This window comes from Maniola jurtina, chromosome 8 (assembly GCF_905333055.1).
Source record: "Maniola jurtina chromosome 8, ilManJurt1.1, whole genome shotgun sequence".
NCBI lineage: Eukaryota > Metazoa > Arthropoda > Insecta > Lepidoptera > Nymphalidae > Maniola > Maniola jurtina.
In genome coordinates this window covers 11,082,686-11,101,621 of record NC_060036.1, presented here as the reverse complement: position 1 = coordinate 11,101,621, position 18,936 = coordinate 11,082,686, and the positions used below count along the sequence as shown (strand labels likewise).

General features: G+C 36.9%; 1 protein-coding gene across 9 annotated transcripts in view; it reads right to left on the bottom strand.

The window, feature by feature from the left end:
• The window catches only part of LOC123867430, a 159,486-nt gene that overhangs the window by 36,535 nt on the left and 104,015 nt on the right, over positions 1–18,936 (bottom strand). For 8 of the 9 annotated variants that reach the window (XM_045909443.1, XM_045909447.1, XM_045909445.1 and 5 more), the window contains exons 5-16: positions 14,977–15,131; positions 14,053–14,226; positions 11,267–11,315; positions 10,502–10,666; positions 9,665–9,957; positions 8,936–9,087; positions 8,010–8,230; positions 7,231–7,567; positions 6,707–6,864; positions 6,179–6,292; positions 5,805–5,943; positions 4,186–4,392 (exon numbers count right to left, since the gene is read on the bottom strand). In XM_045909443.1, coding sequence (XP_045765399.1) covers positions 4,186–4,392; positions 5,805–5,943; positions 6,179–6,292; positions 6,707–6,864; positions 7,231–7,567; positions 8,010–8,230; positions 8,936–9,087; positions 9,665–9,957; positions 10,502–10,666; positions 11,267–11,315; positions 14,053–14,226; positions 14,977–15,131 — 2,164 coding nt within the window. The remainder of the gene's footprint in view (positions 1–4,185; positions 4,393–5,804; positions 5,944–6,178; positions 6,293–6,706; positions 6,865–7,230; positions 7,568–8,009; positions 8,231–8,935; positions 9,088–9,664; positions 9,958–10,501; positions 10,667–11,266; positions 11,316–14,052; positions 14,227–14,976; positions 15,132–18,936) is intronic. The other variant, XM_045909444.1, reaches the window with a different exon arrangement.

Below are 18,936 nucleotides of genomic sequence, written 5' to 3'. Positions count from 1 at the left end.
GTTCATTGAAACTTTCACTGGGTAGGTAGTACCTAACACGAAGTTTATCGTATCTAAGTGTAAGTCAAATAACCTGGTTCAAAACTTTTTAGTTTTTTTAGGGTTCCGTACCTTAAAAGGAAAAACGGAACTCTTATAGGATCACTTCGTTGTCTGTCTGTCTGTTTGATTGTCTGTTTGTCTGTCTGTTTATCTGTCTGTCAGTCTGTCCGTCTGTCCGTCGTGTCTGTCAAGAAACCTAGAATCATGAAATTTGGCAGGTAGGTAGGTTTTATAGCACAAGTACAGGAATAAACCTGAAAACCGCGAATTTCTGGTTACATCATCGTATCATCATCATCATCATCAGCGGGGCCGGATGGCATACCACCTTATGTTTTTAAAGACTGTCGATCTGTCCTGGCCGAGCCGTTACTTCACATATACAATCAGTGTCTGAAGGCAGCTGTGTTTCCCGAGAGGTGGAAAGTGACACGAGTCGTTCCAGTACCGAAAGGTGGAGGGGGAACACAAGTGGAGGGGTACAGGCCAGTGGCAGTGTTGTCGGCTCCGGCGAAAGTATTAGAATCGGCCATTCACAGCAGTATTTACACTCAGGTTAGCGCGCAACTATCCGACTCTCAGCATGGATTTCGTTCTTCGAGAAGCACTACCAGCAACCTCCTCAGCTATATGTCTCATATAGTTCCAGCAGTTGATGGTGGGGCCCAGGCTGATGTAGCATACTTCGATTTTCGAAAAGCCTTTGATTTAGTCGATAACGATGTATTGCTCAAAAAGTTAGCATCAGTCGGGTTCACTCCACATTTACTTAACTTTTTTGCGAGTTATATGAGAGATAGGCAGCAATATGTGGAATATAAAGGCCGCAAGTCCGAACGGTATTTCACAAGGTCTGGTGTCAGTCAGGGCAGCAACCTAGGACCCTTGCAGTTTATTTTAATGATAAACGATCTGCCGCAGGTGGTCCAGGATGCTAAATGCTTGTTGTTTGCGGACGATCTCAAGCTCTCTCTGGCTGTACATGGCGAACATGACTGTGTGAAGCTGCAGCAGGATATAGACAGAGTAGTGACATGGAGCCAGGATAACCTTTTACAGTTTAATAGCTCCAAATGTTCAATCATCACTTTCTCTAAGTTACGGGCCCCTATTTGTTATAATTATAATATGGATGGGACACCAATGCTGAGAGTTTCAGAAGTCAAAGACTTAGGAGTCAGGTTAAATGCTGAGCTTTCGTTTCGTGATCATATTATTCAATGTTGTAAGAAAGCTTACAGAAATCTGGGTTTCTTGCTTCGTACCGTTGGTGGTTTCACTAACATAAGGGCTATTACTGCATTATACAATGCGTTGGTAAGGAGTCAACTGGAAAGTAATGCAGTCGTTTGGGCTCCACATGAAGCTAAGTATAGCCTTATGTTAGAGCGGGTGCAGAACAAATTTGTCAGGTTCTTGTACATGAGGCTTTATGGGGTTTACCCATTCTACCCATTGATGTACCCTACGCTATTTGTTCTGGGCATGGTCGGGTACAATGAGATAAGGTCTAGAAGGGAACTCGCGCTTGTTCTATATATTTTTAAAATAATAAGAGGCAAGTTATTTAATGCGGACGTATTAGGACAGGTGAGCCTTAGAGTGCCGGACCGGTACGTGTGGCGGAGGCGCAGGCCGCCGCTGCTGGCGCTGCCGCAAGGGCGCACCAATTTGCTGAACAAGGCGCCGCTGGCGCGCGCTCTTGGTACTCTTAACGTCGTGGCGGAGCGGATCGACCTGTTTTGTTGTACTCGGAGTGAACTCACAAGGGTGGCAATGTGGACTATTTGTTACGATAGGAATACTCTTTAACTTAGCTATCGCATTAGGTTAGCCTGTAATGATAGTTTTAAGTGGTGATGAAAATAAATAAATAAATAAATAAATCATTAAAAAAAAAATTAAAACGTGTTTCAATTTTCAAAGTAAGATAACTATACCAAGTGGGGTATCATATGTAAGGGCTTTACCTGTACATTCTAAAACAGATTTTTATTTATTTTTTATATATAATAGTTTTTGATTTATCGTGCAAAATATTGGAAAAATACCCGAGTACGGAACCCTCAGTGTGCGAGTCTGACTCGCACTTTTAAATACATGTATGTTTTTTTTTAAATACATAGGTTTTTTTTAAACACACATATGTAAATCAAATTCTGTTAAAATTAAAGATCGATATAAAATTTTCAGCACTCTCGTACAGGAACCCTGATACTACATAATAATAAACGCTGTGCGTAATTATGGATTTATTTCCCAAAGGAATTTGTAAATAATTATCATTATTGGAAAGATAAAAGCGATTGTTGTCTGTCAATGTTTGACGATATTCGTAGAATCTCTTGTTGGTATCTTTTGTTTGATAATTTCAACAAACAAACATACATTCAATTCACTGACAATGCTGAAGCTTATGACTAAAAGGCAAAGATTATTTTCACTGTTCGCTAACAGAATAATGTGGTGCGTTTCAAATTAGTTTTAGTCAGTAATTAGAGAATACTCAAAGTCAAATTACACTTAATTTGACTTTTTATCGCTTTAACTGTTGTGTCGATGGACCTAGTATCTACCTACCATACATACGTTATTTATTTATTGTTTAATTCTATGCGGATATTGTGATATCATTTTTTGCTAGGGGTGAGCCGTGAGACATTTATATTTCGTACAAAAAGCATTGTTAGTTCATTTTTTATTTATTTTATACTTAGATTATTACATTGCTAGTTAATTTTATTTTTTAAATTAATTAATTTATTATTTAAATCTATGCGGATATTGTGATATCATTTTCTGTTAGAGGTGAGACATAATTATATTTCGTACAAATTCTGTTAGTTAATTTTTTTTGCTTTTTTTAAAAATATTTTTTTAATTGATATTTTCGATAGATAATCATCGTGTTATTTAGAATCTGAAGTTAGAGCATCTAATCAATGTATATTTTAATTTTATTTAAGTGCTTACGATCTTTCGATTCGCCGCTAAGTTGATGTCTTGAGTTAAATGTATATTTTATGTGAAACAATAGATACTTAATTATTAATTTACATATTAATTGACCATGTAGCATTATTTTGTTTTGAAGATGTTCTAAGGTAATTAGGTATTCGGGCTAAGTGGCACTTGCTTCTTATCTGTCGTCATTAATCCGAATGATTTTCATATAGTATGGTCAGAAATTTGATTGCGGTTGTTCTGAAATTGACTTACTACTATCGAATTTAATTCTGTTCAGTTTACCCAAAAAATTAACAACTTTCAATAGTCGCATCTTTTAGCACTGTCACATCCGTTCCATATCTACAAAATAATATGTTTCTTCCATACATCCGACATAACAGCTCTTGAGATTTTTCGTTGCTTCTTTTTCCTAGCGATTTCCAGGCCTTAACTTAAACAAAAAAACCGGCCAACGGCGAGTCAGAATCGCGCATCGAGGGTTTCGTACTCGGGTATTTTTTCCGACATCGTGCACGATAAATCAAAAACTATTATGCATAAAAATAAATAAAAATCTGTTTTAGAATGTACAGGTAAAGCCTTTTCAAATGATATTCCACTTGGTATAGTTATCTAACTTTGAAAATTGAAACACATTTTAATATTTTTTTAATGATGTAACCACGTGGTTTTCAGATTTATTTCTGTACTTGTGCTATAAGACTTATCTACCTACCTTTCATGATTCTAGGTCAACGGGAAGTACCCTATAGCTTTTCTTGACAGTCACGACGGACAGACAGACAGACAAAATGATCCTATAAGAGTTCGGTTTTTCGTTTTAAGGTACGGAACCCTGAAGATCTGATGAATATCTTCGGAGATGGAGAACAGAACTCCTCAATGGATAAGAGCAAATTGCTCGCGATCTGTGTAGTAGCTTAGTAAACAGTAGGGTTTTAACTGGGCATAGCTGGATTTCTAATTTTGTTTTATTATGCTCGCTCGACTTCATACCTAGGTACATTACACGTGTAGCTAAACAAAAATTATTTTTTACTTTTGTGTTTGTAGTTTTTGAAGTCGGTTTTATTTTTCTGTTATTTGAACTATAATCCGTTTGTTTTCCGTGAGTATCTTCCTATTTAGTCCATATTTCGAAATACATATAGGTAAATAATATGGTAAACTCACCCTAAGTTGGTAAGACTTGTCGTGCTCCCAGTGAGCGAGTCAGCGGCGATCTTCCCTTGCGCCATCGCGGCTAGCTGCATGTCCAGCAAGTTGTTCTTCTCCAGCAATTGGCTCCACTGTCGGATGGCAGTCTTCGAGCTCGACAGTTCCTGGTGGAGTTGCCTCTCGTCTAGCGAGTTGAGGCCACTGCGGAGGGAGGTGTCGAGCCTGTGTGATTAAGGAAATAACAGATCTTTAGCGACTGGTGTGTTAAGTAAGTATACCTAAGGGCTATTTTCAGCGATCGGACTTAGCTTACTGATATTTGTAAGAGATAGTTGGAAATTGGAATATACTTCCAAAGATGTGTGAAGTCTGTCAATCCCCACTTGACCTGCATGGGGGTTAAACCCTTCTCATTCTGAAAGGAGACTCGTGCTCAGTAGTGAGTCAGCGATGGGTTGAGATGATCAGTTGGGAAGATGGAAAATCTTGCGGGATCGGAAAATATAAGAGAAATAAATATCTACACTTTTGCTCTAGACAAAAATATTTCACAAAATGTTTCAAAGCCAATGGTTTATTATGAGAATACGAATACATAATAATAGATAGTAAAATTTTCGATATTGATTTCATTTTGTGAAGTCGTCCGAACATTACTAAGCAGGATTTTCGTAACGAAAATAATATTTTGAGTTGCGTAAATACTATTGTTGTAGGCATCTGATAGTTATCAGCACTTAACACATCTTGTCGACCTTACTCAAGATTATAGAAGTGTAAAACATGACTCGTCTTTTTACCCAAACGCAAACAATTGTTTAGAGCGATAAGCATCAAAGAAGGTAAATCGTGCTTTCAATCAAAAAGAAATCTAACCATTTCGTCAGCCAGGAAACGCCTACACATTTTCAATAATAAATAATTTTTAGTTGTAGTCTTTAGCATAAAGATAAAGAATTTGAATTTTATATTTCATCGGAAGTTAGTGACAGCTACCGAGGAATATGCAAAACAATAATATGTTCACTTATGTAATATCTATGGAATGCGATCAGACTACTCTTCTTTTGCTAAGTGCATTGATCAGGTATTTTAAATTCGTTATTCAGTGCAACTTGATTTCAAGATATAAATTTGACACTCTGCAGTACACTGTGATAATTGCAATGTCCTGTGTTTGGATTTTGGTTGTCATTCTCCCATTATTATTTGCTTAAATGCATTGCGACAATGCATTTCAGCCAATAATGAGAGAGCGCCATAAAATATAAAGCCAATCATAACAATTGCGTTTGTAGCAATGTTTTATGAAGCTTTCTCACAATTGACTTGCTGGTCTCTGGTAACGGATTTCATTACCAATCGGCGTGCATTGTCCTGTACTACTCGTAAATCCGATATATAGGATAATAGGACATATTTTGTTTTACCTGCAATAACAATAATAATAGGTATTTCTCGCGTTAGTAAAAATATCAAATCTACTACCTACTACCATTTATTGCGATCACCAACCCGTCCCAGTGTAGTTATTATGGCCTATGAGCAAACTGTCCCCTTGGGAGAGGCATTACCTGTCTTTAGTTAGGACCGTTATAGGCTATTGACGATGATGATAGCAGCTAGCAGCTTACCTTTCAATATAATCGTCAACGCTTTGTAAGCTGGTGATGGATTGTGCCAAGTCATTATCCATCATAAGATCATCAGAGGCGAGGCTTGACAGAGTGTCTAAGGATGGCGTTCTCTCTGTTGCCGGGTTGCGACCTGCGCCTGTTGAGATAAACTGGGTTTAGATTTTTTAATAACATATGTATTTCTTTTCAATATACAGGTTTTAATGGCTGAAGTCAAGCGCGACAAAATATGACGTGGTTCGAAAAAAATGTCACACTGAATTTTTAATGACTTTTGCTTGATATACTTTTTTCTGGTATGAATTTGGTACTGTACCGTACGCGAAGGGGTGCCTCGCACTTGACGCATGTTCTGCTGTAGGTAAACTTACATTTTCGACTCCTTTGAGCTTGTGGGCTTGACAAGACGTGTTCTCTTGATTTTCTCAGGTTTTTAGTTGGGTCTGAATCTGCCCTTTTGACTGATGGACTCCCGTGGTTGTTTTCTGCACAATAAAGAAATCAATTCAAAATAATTTAGCTACTTATCACATTCGAAATATGTACTTACAAATTTACACAAGTGGCCCTCCAAAACTACTGAATGAATACAATGAAAGTTGGACTAAATAATTTTACTCTTTCTTTATGAAACTTACAACCTATACCTATCGCTTTCAGACAATTTAAAATACCTACTTTTTGATCATCTGTCATTTTTTAATCGCGTAACAAATTTTATCTCACGACTTAATAATATTTAGACATCATAATCATCAACTCATCGCCGGCTCACTATTGACTGACTGACTGACGCACTTGACCAGCGTGGACCGTGGCCTAAACCCTTCTCATTCTGAAAGGAGACTCGTTTCCAGTAGTGAGCCGGGTTGATAATGATGATATTGGACTTTACTTACTTCTAAAGAGTAATGCAGGTTGGTCGGCAATTTCATCGTCGAAAAAGTCTCGTCCATCGGAGAGGGACAGGGATCCAGAAGCATGGGTGGGCGTGCCTGGTGAGGGTGGAGTTATGTCCTTGCTGCCGCCGCTGTCCCCACTGCCTGAGCCGTCACTACTGACAACATATTGTTGCGTTAATATGAATTCGTATAAAACGTTTTTGCTCAACGTTTCTGATTTTAACTGCTAAGGGGAATGCCCTTAAGGCATACGTGTTTCCTGCAAAGTACTTATACCTTGAATACTCTCCAGACAAGAATGAAGGTGTTACGACCCTCCGCAATGAGGAATACAATGCAGAGAGAGGGAGAGAGAGAAGGAGATGAACCGTGGGAGACTTTATGGCTAGCACGTTGCGTTACTGACAAAGTCAAAATATCACTATTGCGGGTATTCGATAGTTAATTGTATTTGAAATATATTCTTATTATTAAATTATCTTGGTAGAGGTCTCATTTAAACTATAACTTCCAAAACTCACCTTCCTTCCTTGACTGGTTGTAGAATCTCGCCATCAACTCTATCATCTTCCTCTACAATTGGTTCCGGAGTTCTAGTCTTAGTGTTTGCAGTTTGATACGCACTCGATATGGACGGAGGGTCCCTCTCAATATGCAAATCGTTATTAGAATCACTCGTGCTTGTGGATGAGATCAGGCTATCGGCGGGAGACGTTTCATCATCAAGCAGACTTTGTGTTGAGGTTTCCAGAGCAGATATATCAAATTTGGATTCTTCTAGCGTCAGCGTCAAGTTATGCTCCGCACTCTGGTTCGTACATGTACTTGTCGTGCTGTAGTTTGAACTTGTCATTGAACCTATAGATTGAACCATTAAAAATCATATTTTAATTTTGCAATACAAGAATACTCGACTTTATGTTCCTTTGTTGCAAAACCTACAGACTACTGAATTTAGAAAACTTTGTAATTGTGTAGTTAAAAAATCACGATAAAACTTTCGGGCTATACTTCCTTTGAAAATTAAAAGCTAGTTGCATATTCGAAGATAAAAACCACGCCAGAAAAAACTTTTTATTTCTTACAATAAAATAAATATATTTTATATTCAATTAGACTTTTACAAATACTTTTGAATCGACAAATGCATCTACCACTGGTTCCGAATGCCTTTCCTACCGAGAATAACCAGCGAGAAACTTTAGAAAAAATCCTGACAGAATCACATTCTGTAAAAGATTCCAAGAAAGGAAGAATTGCACTATGAAGTTAATTACAAGGATAAAAGAAACCAAGTTACCCATCATAGTTCCTCGAAGAGCGTCATGTTGGCTCAAAGTAAGCGATTTCATCAATAAAGGATGCGGCACGGGCGGTTCATCGGCAATGACTATGGTCTTTGTTGGGACTTCTGGTTCAATCCTTTTAACTTCTACTTCCACTTCCTTTGCTTCTAGTAGTTTAGATTTGTCGTCTTCGCAACTTGACACACTAAGCGCGATTGATACGTCGTCTTGGGATCTGTGGTGATGTAAAGAGAATACATTTAATTAATTGTAGGGGAAAGTCGATCTATATTATGGTAATTTCTGTGACGGCTTTAAAGAACCTATTCTACTTTTAATGTCGTAAAACCATACATGCATACTAAATTTTCTCAAGCTTAGAGAATATTTTTCTTATACTTACGTAAGAAAAATATTCTCTTTAAATTTCTCAAAATTATATTTCTTTCTCTCAAAATTATATTTGTCATATTTATTATATAATTGTAGAGAATATTATATTATAGAGGTTTCGATTAGGTAGTATTTATCAAGTGGACCAATTTTGGTAAAAGTTGGTGTAGTATTAAAGTCTAATTAGTCATATTTCATTCAGAATAAGTACCACTGAACACTTTTGGATTGATTGTCAATCGTTGAATTTGTAAGATTGAAGATCATTTATTAGGTACGAAAATCATAAGCTAAAGTAACAAGGGTTCCAAACGCGCTCTGGTCTCAGAAGAAACCCATATCAAAGCTCAGCTGGGTAAATTTTACTAATAGGTCCAGTGAATTTTACGTGACGCGCAGATAGACAAACAGGCAGACAATTATAGTATTAATAGAGAGGATTTCGAAGGCGAAAGTTTTGTCTCAACGAAACGGTCTTTATGTGATACTTACACAAATGGCTACACAGACAAACTTACAATTTTATAACAGAAGAGTTTGAATTTACCTCGTAGCCATTGCTTCGCCAGCTGCGTGGCTTTGCCAAGCGCTGCTGTTGCCAAAGTTGCTAGCTTCACTTTTGCAAGACGGACTGGATTCCTTACTAGAGTCCACGGTGGCTGGCGATGCTACACCGCTTGACGATTTGATAAATGATTTCTGAAAGAAATTGATTCTTTTATAACCTCTTTTCCTGTTTATTTTCTACCATTGCGTTTATAGCGTTTTACACTAGAACTACCGCAGTAATAATTCAATCTATTTCCATTCCAGTAATCTATTTGCCCATTAATTTCTCTGCGCTCTTTTTGTTATACTATTAGTTAATTTTAATATCATTAGTCATTGAGAATTCGATTTTCTGAACAAAATCGAGTAAAGATATTTCCATCTGTAGGTATGTAAAGCTTAATACTATGCTGTTTCCTTGCTGCACTCGAAAAAGTCGTGAAAAGCTTCCTATTCACCCGAGGTTGCTGACAATCGATTTATATTTCGACCAGAAAGAGTATTTTGATCAGAAAATTTCAACGACTTATATTTTGTCGGTTTTAATCGCGCCAAAACTATTTTCGTCTGAATCGTGCATAAACGGAGAGTATCAATTGTCGTCAAGATGTTACACAAACGAGTGGAATCGGTTATTTCGTGAATACCCCTAGTACTTATTCGTGAAATGACCGGAGTGCAATTTTATTATATTCGCTAACTTAATGCTAGCTTGACATTTATTTACCTGCTTATTAAGTATTTCGGGTTGTGCTCTATCCAATACGAACTTCTCTTCATCTTTGTACTCAAGATTAGTTTGAATCCTACTGGGCCTAGTTCTATTTCTATAGCGTTCTAAAGTGGACATAGGTGAGTTTTGTCTTTGGCTGGGTTCTGGTATGGGTGTGGGCTTAGGAACGATGGGCGACGGTGGCATGTACGTGGGTATAGGTTCAGACTCCGGCGACGATTCGTCATTGAATGAACTGGGCAACTTCGGTAAAGGTATCACCGCGTGGCCGGTTACTACCGCCTCATCTGAAACAATAACATAATTTTTTGTAACGTACTATTTGACTGATGTGGTCTACACAATCTGAGTTGCATTTAAGTGGCGAGTTGTTATAGGTGCCAATATTGTCTCCACCATGCGAGATCTTGAATTTCAACTTTAAAACAGTAATTTTTTGATCATGTCGTGATTTTAGTGAAACTAGCAACGAAGAAGGTCAGTCTAGATTAGAAACTTACGCCAATGTTTTGACAAGTACATAAGTAAAATCTTTATTTACAGCAGTCTCGAAAGCTTTAATTGGTCTAATGATTGTTAAGTTTAGTGAGGTGAGGATACGCTGGGAAGATACGCTAGGAAGAAGGGGCCCATTATCCAAGTCATCACTTGTACCTCTCGCCGGTAGAAGCTATGTAAATTAATGTGATCTACGCATCACCATCCCCAAATTACGGGTTAGCCCTCCCCCTCGCTTCTGTCCAGACCAAAGATCACCAGACCCTTGAGACCATGAGTCAGACGACACTGTTGAATCTGTTCTTATCAAGCACATAGTGTTAAGGAGCTCACCCATAATATCCAAATCGGCAACTTGCAGTTCTCGCAGGTGGAAGCTGTGTGAGCCACGCATCACCATCTCCAGGTTGCGGGGCCGGCGCCGTGAGCGTGGAGACAGCTCCCCGCCCTCACCACCTGTCCACACCCCTGAGTCCGATGACACTGCTGAACCTGCTCCTAGTAAAAATATCTGATGATTAATAACTGGTAGCAGACTATGGCTAGTTGGCGCAAAGCCTGTGGAATCCCTACAAGAGAAGCATGTCCAGCAGTGGGCGTCTCTTGATTGGGGACGACAACAACGATCATTCTTTCAGAACTTATCTAACCCATGTGTCGCAAAAAGAATCACATGATGAGATAGTCCAGAAAAATCTTTGACGGAAACTGGAAAGTGAAAACTGCTATTCGCAACAATTAGGGTTACAGATAACAACCTAATGGCCTGTAATTTGCTGCATTTCTTTAAAGGGGTTAGTCATAAGGAAGGAACCAATTGAGCAAGTTATCGAAGGAGGAAAATTGCTGTAGCAAAATTGCGGTTGTTTTCATTTTTATCAAAAACATTTAAACAATTTCAAAAGAAACTCCACTCCAGTAATCGTGTGATACCTACCTACTTATGCGAAAGCTTATAAATTGTGGATCGCTTTAACAATACTTTTGCTGAAATATTCCGATTTAATCTGATGTCACGCTGAATTGTTTACTGTTCAATAAATTCTTTTACGAAGAGATTTTGCCTAACTTAATAATCTAAACATTATAAAGTCGTACCTTCTCTCCATCCATCGACAGCACCGGCCTTCCTTGTGTTATTGACTACCTGAAAATTACAAAAAAACACTCATTACACGTATCACTTTCACTCTAATTTAAACGTCATTATGTAAAAGTTATTATTTATTAAAAATGGATATTAAGTTATTAACCATTTTAACTATTCCAAAAACATGTTTCAAAACACGAGGAGACTTCTCAACGTCAATACACGTTAGCGAAATGTCCCGTAACGTAGAGATAGCAAAAGATACGAGAACAATATCGCGGGATTTATCTGAAGATATTTCGAACCACTCACTTTGACATCACTCCAATAGTAACCCCGATCTATGTTTTATGCTTTAGAATTTTATAAATAATGTTCTAAGTCTAACAAGTAATTTATATACGAAATAGTATAACCAACAGAGTTTAGATTACAGATTTAAAAAAAATTACTTATAAGACGTGCTGATTAAAACGAACTCTACCTTATTCTAAAGTAACTTGAAATATACGGACAATTAATTACTACAACGTAGTAATTAAGTTGCTAAATAACGAGGAATATTTACGCAATATAAGTACGCTAACAATCTCTTTTTAGTTTTATTCATATAATTATGTAAATGTTATAATTTTTCCGTCTTGCTTTTTTAATGATTTGGGAAGTATTTTTTTATTAAATTAAAAACATACCCTGTGTCTAGTATAATTTGTTTTCTGTATTAATTAAAAAGTGAAATTAAATTACTTGGTACGTTATAACCCTAAAAATACCTAGATTTTGCGAATAAATTGCATTTTATTTAATTCTGCATCTTCTATGAAAATATTTATAACCATCCATGATTTTAACGTAAGTATCTATCTAATACCTCCGTGAAAATAAAAATCATTTATGAAATTGGCACCATTAAAACTAGATTTAACGGCTAATGGAATGTTTCAACATTCATGTAAATGAATGAACAAAAACATGAACAGAATTGAACAAGTGTAAATTAAACATTTATATCACCTCCGCCAAGTAAAGGTTACAGTAACTAGAAAAGAGCTCATAACTTTCAAACGGCTGAACCGATTTTCTTGGATTATAGCTAAGAACACTCTCGATCAAGCCACCTTTCAAACAAAAAAAAAACTAAACTAAAATCGGTTCAGTAGTTTAGGAGCTACGATGCCACAGACAGATACACAGATACACACGTCAAACTTATAACACCCCTCTTTTTGGGTCGGGGGTTAAAAATGAATGTACAAAATAAAATCTCGAGTGTATTATCTCGTGTGTTACTCGTGAATGCACACTGCAGTGCGTGATATTTTAAGCCAACGGCACTCGGTTTCAAAACCAACAGCCCTGAAATAGGCGAAGGATGACCCACTTCAGACTTCATAGCAAAATATATCTTTTTGTATAGCTTTTTAGAGTATAAAATCGCTTGTCAGACATGCATGTGGAGTAAAAGAGAATTCTTGATGAGTTCATTAGGTAGTGGTCAATGAAAGTAAATTAATCGTAGAGTAAGCCTACTTAAATGTTGTCTCAGGAAAGTAATACATTCTTTCGACACTAACAGCAATATTTTTAACCCCCGACCCAAAAAGAGGGGTGTTATAAGTTTGACGTGTGTATCTGTGTATCTGTCTGTGGCATCGTAGCTCCTAAACTAGTGAACCGATTTTAACTTAGTTTTTTTTTGTTTGAAAGGTGGCTTGATCGAGAGTGTCGTTAGTTATAATGCAAAAAATCGGTTCAGCCGTTTGAAAGTTATCAGCTCTTTTCTAGTTGCTGTAACCTTCACTTGTCGGGGGTGTTATAAATTTTTAATTTACACTTGTAGGACTATTAGGTTTCGTGTTATTAGTTTTTGGTTAGGAAGTATATAAAAGCCTTTATTATCTAATACGTTTCCTAATACTTATAGCTATCTTGTGTTACAATTGATACTGGTTAGGAAGTAGATATGTATTTGAATGAATTATTGAACTGCAATCTTCCTAAACTCAGATTTAGATTTTTTTATTGTACTTAGAGCGCCGCCCGACCGTCACCTGATTTCAGAACAGTGTTAGAATTGGCACCTTTGTAAAGTTCGTTGGGAAAGTACCTACCTACGAATAAATTATTGCTTTCGTGCCAAGTAGGGAACTGCAAGTTTACTTTGCATTACAGCTTTTGGCTGAAGTCGTGGCCAAAAGCCGCTCTTTTTGTTAAAAAATGGCTCAAAGTAATAAAAAGTGGCTATAGAGTCTCAAAAAGTAGTTTTTGTTTTTGAGTGTTTTTTCAAATAACTCAAAATTTAAAACCCCTGACACAAAAACTCTACAAGAAAACTAGAAAAGAGCGGATAATTTTTTAAAGGCTGAACCGATTTTCTTCGATTATAGCTAAGAACACTCTCGCCACCTTTCAAACAAATAAAACTAAATTAAAATCGGTTCATTCGTTTAGAAGCTACGATGCCACAGACAGATACACAGATACACACGTCAAACTTATAGCACCCCTCTTTTTGGCTCGCGGGGTTAAAAACGTAAGAAGTTAGAAAAACCGATGTTTTTAAAAAGTATGCTAGGCATCTTAGGACCAAGGTTTTTTTAGTTTGGTTTTAATTTGGTTGTCGTCTGTTTTAGAAACATCAGTTTTTCAAAAATCCCACGCTTTTTTGAGATAACTTAAATCTGGTTTTTGGGGTTGGCCGCTTTTTAAATTTTTCTAACAAAAGAATGCCAGACTACTTACCTATAGGTAATTTCCTTAGGAAATAAAAACGCAAAGTAGTAAATATACTTACTTGTTTTGCACTTTTAGAATCAATATTCTTCACAGAGGGATATTGAGGTCGGGGCAGCTGGTTGGTTTGGAAGGTGTACTTTCCAGGAGGCTTCTGAGGGTCTAGAACTTGACGAGGAGTTGAGGTAGCTCTAGAACCAGACTGATCTCCCGCCCTTGGCGGCTTCCTTAAGTCCTGTAAGTTAAATAGGTAACTTGATGAGAAATGACCACTGTGATCGCTATTTAGATAGCTTGAGTTTGGTTCCCGGCTAGGTTAATTTGGTAAATTATAATTTTTAAAACCCAGGTCTGGCCTGGTGGGATGGAGGGTTTTGTCGTAGCTAGGTCCTACCCTACCAACAAAGTTGTAAAGACTTTGAAGCTATTTAGCATTTCACAGTCGAATGTAGAAATTGATTAGGGTATTGCAGTTCATTATGGTCCGTTCACTTAAACAGGCGCGGAGAGCAAAATAAATTTTTATTCTATCTAAAGTTAAGTTTTAGGACACTGAAGATAGGTTTATTTTTATATTTCTTTCCTTTGTCAAGGATGCTCCTAATGCACTCAACACCAAAGAGCAGCTGATTTGGCCGCTCTTACTACTACAGTCGCTAGTACCTACTGAATAAAGTGAACCGTGGCATAGTAGTCAAAGGGGCACCGGGCGCAATACCCGGAGACGCAGGCGCGAATCCTGCCGGTTCCAAAATTTTTGATGTGTAGGTAATTAGGCCTTTTTTAAAATTGACAAACTAGCGCTTGGCTGCAATTAGACCTGCTAGCAAGTGATGATGCAGCCTAAGATGGAGCGCGCTTGCCTAGAAATTGCCTATTCACTCTCAATTTTATTTTATTGCAATAAGGCATTTGGTTTGTCTAGTTTAGCGGATAATAGCAAATTAAGCGTTTGGTTCCTTGTATAATGGCTAAAAGGGCTTACTTGGTGCGGATACTGCTGTGGCTGGTAGGTGAGTATAACGGTCTGCTTGGTGACCGGCTTGGGCACGCCGGCGACGCCCACGATGCTGGTGACGCCCGTGGACGACACTTGGGTGGCCAGGAGTGGCAAGTTGTATTGATTTGTACTTTTCTTATCTGCAAGCGGAAAGTTTGAGTAATCCATACTATCCATATTAATGTTATAAATGCGAAAGTGTGTCTGACTGTCGTTCTGCTAAACTCTGCTACCTTTTCACGGCCCAACAGTTTAACCGATTCTGATATTTGGTACAGAGTTAGCTTATATCCTGGAGAAGTCACGCCGCAACAGAGCTACGTATCGACGTAATTTTTAGCAAGGATATAGTTGAGGACCTGGAGAGCGACATAGACTAGGTAAGTACTTTTTATCCCAAAAATAAGCGTAATAAGTACGAGATAAGAATAATTTATTTCAACTTTCAATCACCACGTTAAACCTGAAATAGGAACTAGGTAATAATTGATAACGTAGGGTCTTCGGTAGATACAAGTAGGTAGGTACAAAAAGCAAAACAAATCGGTAAGCAGGCAACACAACGAAGCATTATGTGTGTGCATAACTCGTTTACTTATTATTTTACACCTATCTCTCTTTAATGAATTGTCGGTCTCTTTTCACCATACCTACTTGCAATAATTACAAATTACATATTTCGCTGATTTCCTCACAGCAGGCACTAGGTAGTATTGCCGCTTACCCACGCTGATAGAATCCGATCGTCGAAGCACAATTATGTCAGAGTAAAATGGCCTTAAACCACCTTGAGATAACGTCTAAAATTCACGACTTTAATTAGCAGTTTTCACTTGCAGTGCTGGCTGTAGATATGTGGACGAATTTAAGCTTTAAAACAAGACAGTTAAGGTCTATTCATCACTGAAATGTTTCGAACCCACAAAACGATAAATTATGCGGTGTAGGTATACCTATAGATTACAGAATGGCAATATCAAGTTGATGTCCCATTTTTTAAATCTACCCTACCTATTTTATAAATTATTGTCAAATAGAACTTGAGCACGCGGATTAATAGATCCTAGTATGAATTCATTTATGGTGTATTGTGTTATTTTTCACACTGAATAGTTGAACTTCTCAACTGAACTTCTCACCACCATGGAACATTTATTTATCTTTGTTTAAAAAGCAGTGATTGTTATTTGAGCGGAATATTTCGATAACCGAAATCGATGATATCGGTAAGTAAACAAATATAACCTACTCGTATTGAAATTATGTTTATGGTTTTACTTATGTGCATTTAGTATTTTCTAAATGTTAGCGTAATGTTTTTAGTCCATTTAATACTTTTAATCAGACGCATTATAATATAACAATGTAACCAATATACTAAATACTAGTTGATGCCCGCGACTTCATTCCCGTGTATATAGGTTATTAAAAATCCCGTGGAACTCATTAATTTTCCGGGATAAAAAGTAACCTATTGTTAGAAAGGAACGTCTTCTCTATTCCCTCCATTGGCCATCTCTCGTCTTTCGATAATAATCGGTTAGGGCTTAGGTAAGTTCAGTGAAATGCAGATACTCCATAGTAAACTTTACTAAGTCTAATCTCTTTACATTAGGCCTCTACTAACACAACTAGGTACTTAATTACTACTGCTCATTATTATAATTATTCGTCTTCCCGACAAAACCCTTGTTAAATTCGACTCGCTCAGTCTCGTCTCCCCTCTTCCCGTCTGACGTCCCGCTCTATCTGTCAGTCGTTTTTTGACACTCCGATGACATGCATTTCAGGGTTGCTAACAGTCGGCCTCCTGCTAGTCTCCAGGGATGTCCTCATTCCTGGGCTCGGCCTTCCAACTGAGGGTAATGGACCCCATACCCGCAAAATTACAAGCAAAATAAAGTCATAATCCTAAATTATCGATACTATGATTATCATAATAACTTCTCTAACAGATCAAGGCCAAACTGTGTTATTAGTACTATCCACCCAACAAATGCCCGTGAAATTTATACAATGCTAGTAATAATTGGGCGATTGAGATCAACTTGCTCAAATTTATTTACATAAAAGCTTGATATCATAATCGTATTTACACACTTCACTTTTGTTTTTGATTAATACTTATTAATTATAAAATTTGACTAATACTTATAAATTTTCTAATTAAATTATTATTAATATATATTATATAATTATTAAATTCTAATCATTGTTTAAACCTGAGTAACATGCGGTCGCACTATTAAATTATTCCTAATGTATGCGAAGGAGAGAGCTGGTTGTCCTTAATACAGATTGTCAAAATCTAGCAAGAGCAACCACTTTTGATCTCGAATGTTCAATAAGTACTGAATGTCATTTTACATTAAATTAATTAATTATAAGAATTGTCAGATCTAATCAACCACAACTAAACTCTTTGTCTGTACGACTAAGTATATAATAAGTCCTCTAATAGATCAAAGTTGTGCTATGCATTTGCGTTGTGTTATGCACAAAACCAAATGGCAATGAGACCTACACAACATCAGTAACAATGATTTGAAATTGAGATAACCATGGTTAAGTCTAATTCATATGAATATGAAATAAGTTACATTGTGAATTTATGATCAGCGCCTAAATAATATTAGTCATTCCAAATTCAAACCGATATAGAAATAAATCTAACCACACAAAAAACAAAGAGAATAGCAGAAAGGGAAAATTAACTTTTAAACATTTTAAAATAACAACTCAGTTTGATTGGTACATACTCTACGAATTTATATACTATGCTCAAGGTTGGCGTCCAAAATCACGAGGTTTGACAGATTTGAGTAAAAGTACGTTTATCTATCCTATCCTTATTACACTAGTAAGAAAAGGGATGCTAATCTTATATAATGCCCTGCTACATGAATAATAATACGTTCATTAAGGTCAACCCTTTAATTTAAGGGATCGAAATCATGGTTGTTGAATCTTATTTCTTGGTTGGTTATCGTTAAAATTAACAGGTAAATTCAGAACATTAATGATACTATGTTGCCGACATTAAAATAAGCTTAGTTAGAATTTAACTGATATTAAGTACTGAACTCAAAACGAGTCACAATAAAATCAAAATGACGCTGATAATCCTATCGCTTGAACGACACTGATCTAATTTTTAATACTAGTACACACAATCGGATTACTGAGATCAACAAGGTGCTGATAATGTTACCTTTTGAAATAATAGAAGTGACTAATATTATTAATAAAACTGTACACAACATCCTAAATCACAATAGTCTTAGGACAGATATTATGTAACAATATAGTTATAACTTATAAGCATTATAAAAATCTTAAGGCGCGCTTTCATGGGTAATTTTCAAAACTGTTGTTCAGCAAGACATTTGAGTCAATGTGGAATGGGGAATTTCATTTGCCCGTGTAAGCGTATCTTTAGTGATAGTGCACATAAATATATTACTATTTTGTCAGGCATCCGACCCGAAGATCCGACATCGATTTAACGTACGATATGTACCATACAATTAAGCCAAATTTATAGCAACGCAATGCATTAATGTCTACGCTTTTGTAATTTTTTTTTTTTTTTTGAGCGCGTGGGACGAATGATGCCAAAGTCTAGTTCATCACTCCTTCCTTATAGATCGTCGCAAAGCGATAAGGCTGCCAATTGCACTTGAACATGATGAGTAAGGACAAACAGCGCAGAAAGCTGCTCCAAGTTGGCGCCTCCAATCCAGTGCCGTGCCACGCCGTGGGTTGCCGCCTCGTTCTCGTGCGACTCGTGTCAATATGGGGACAAATTAGTGGCACAGATGTAGGAAATTATTTAGTAAATACATTAGTATACCCTGATATGCTTTAATAACGGGTAAGCGTTACTTGATAATATAATGTCACATCATTATTTAAACTCTGTTATAAAGCCGCAGTACAAAGAAC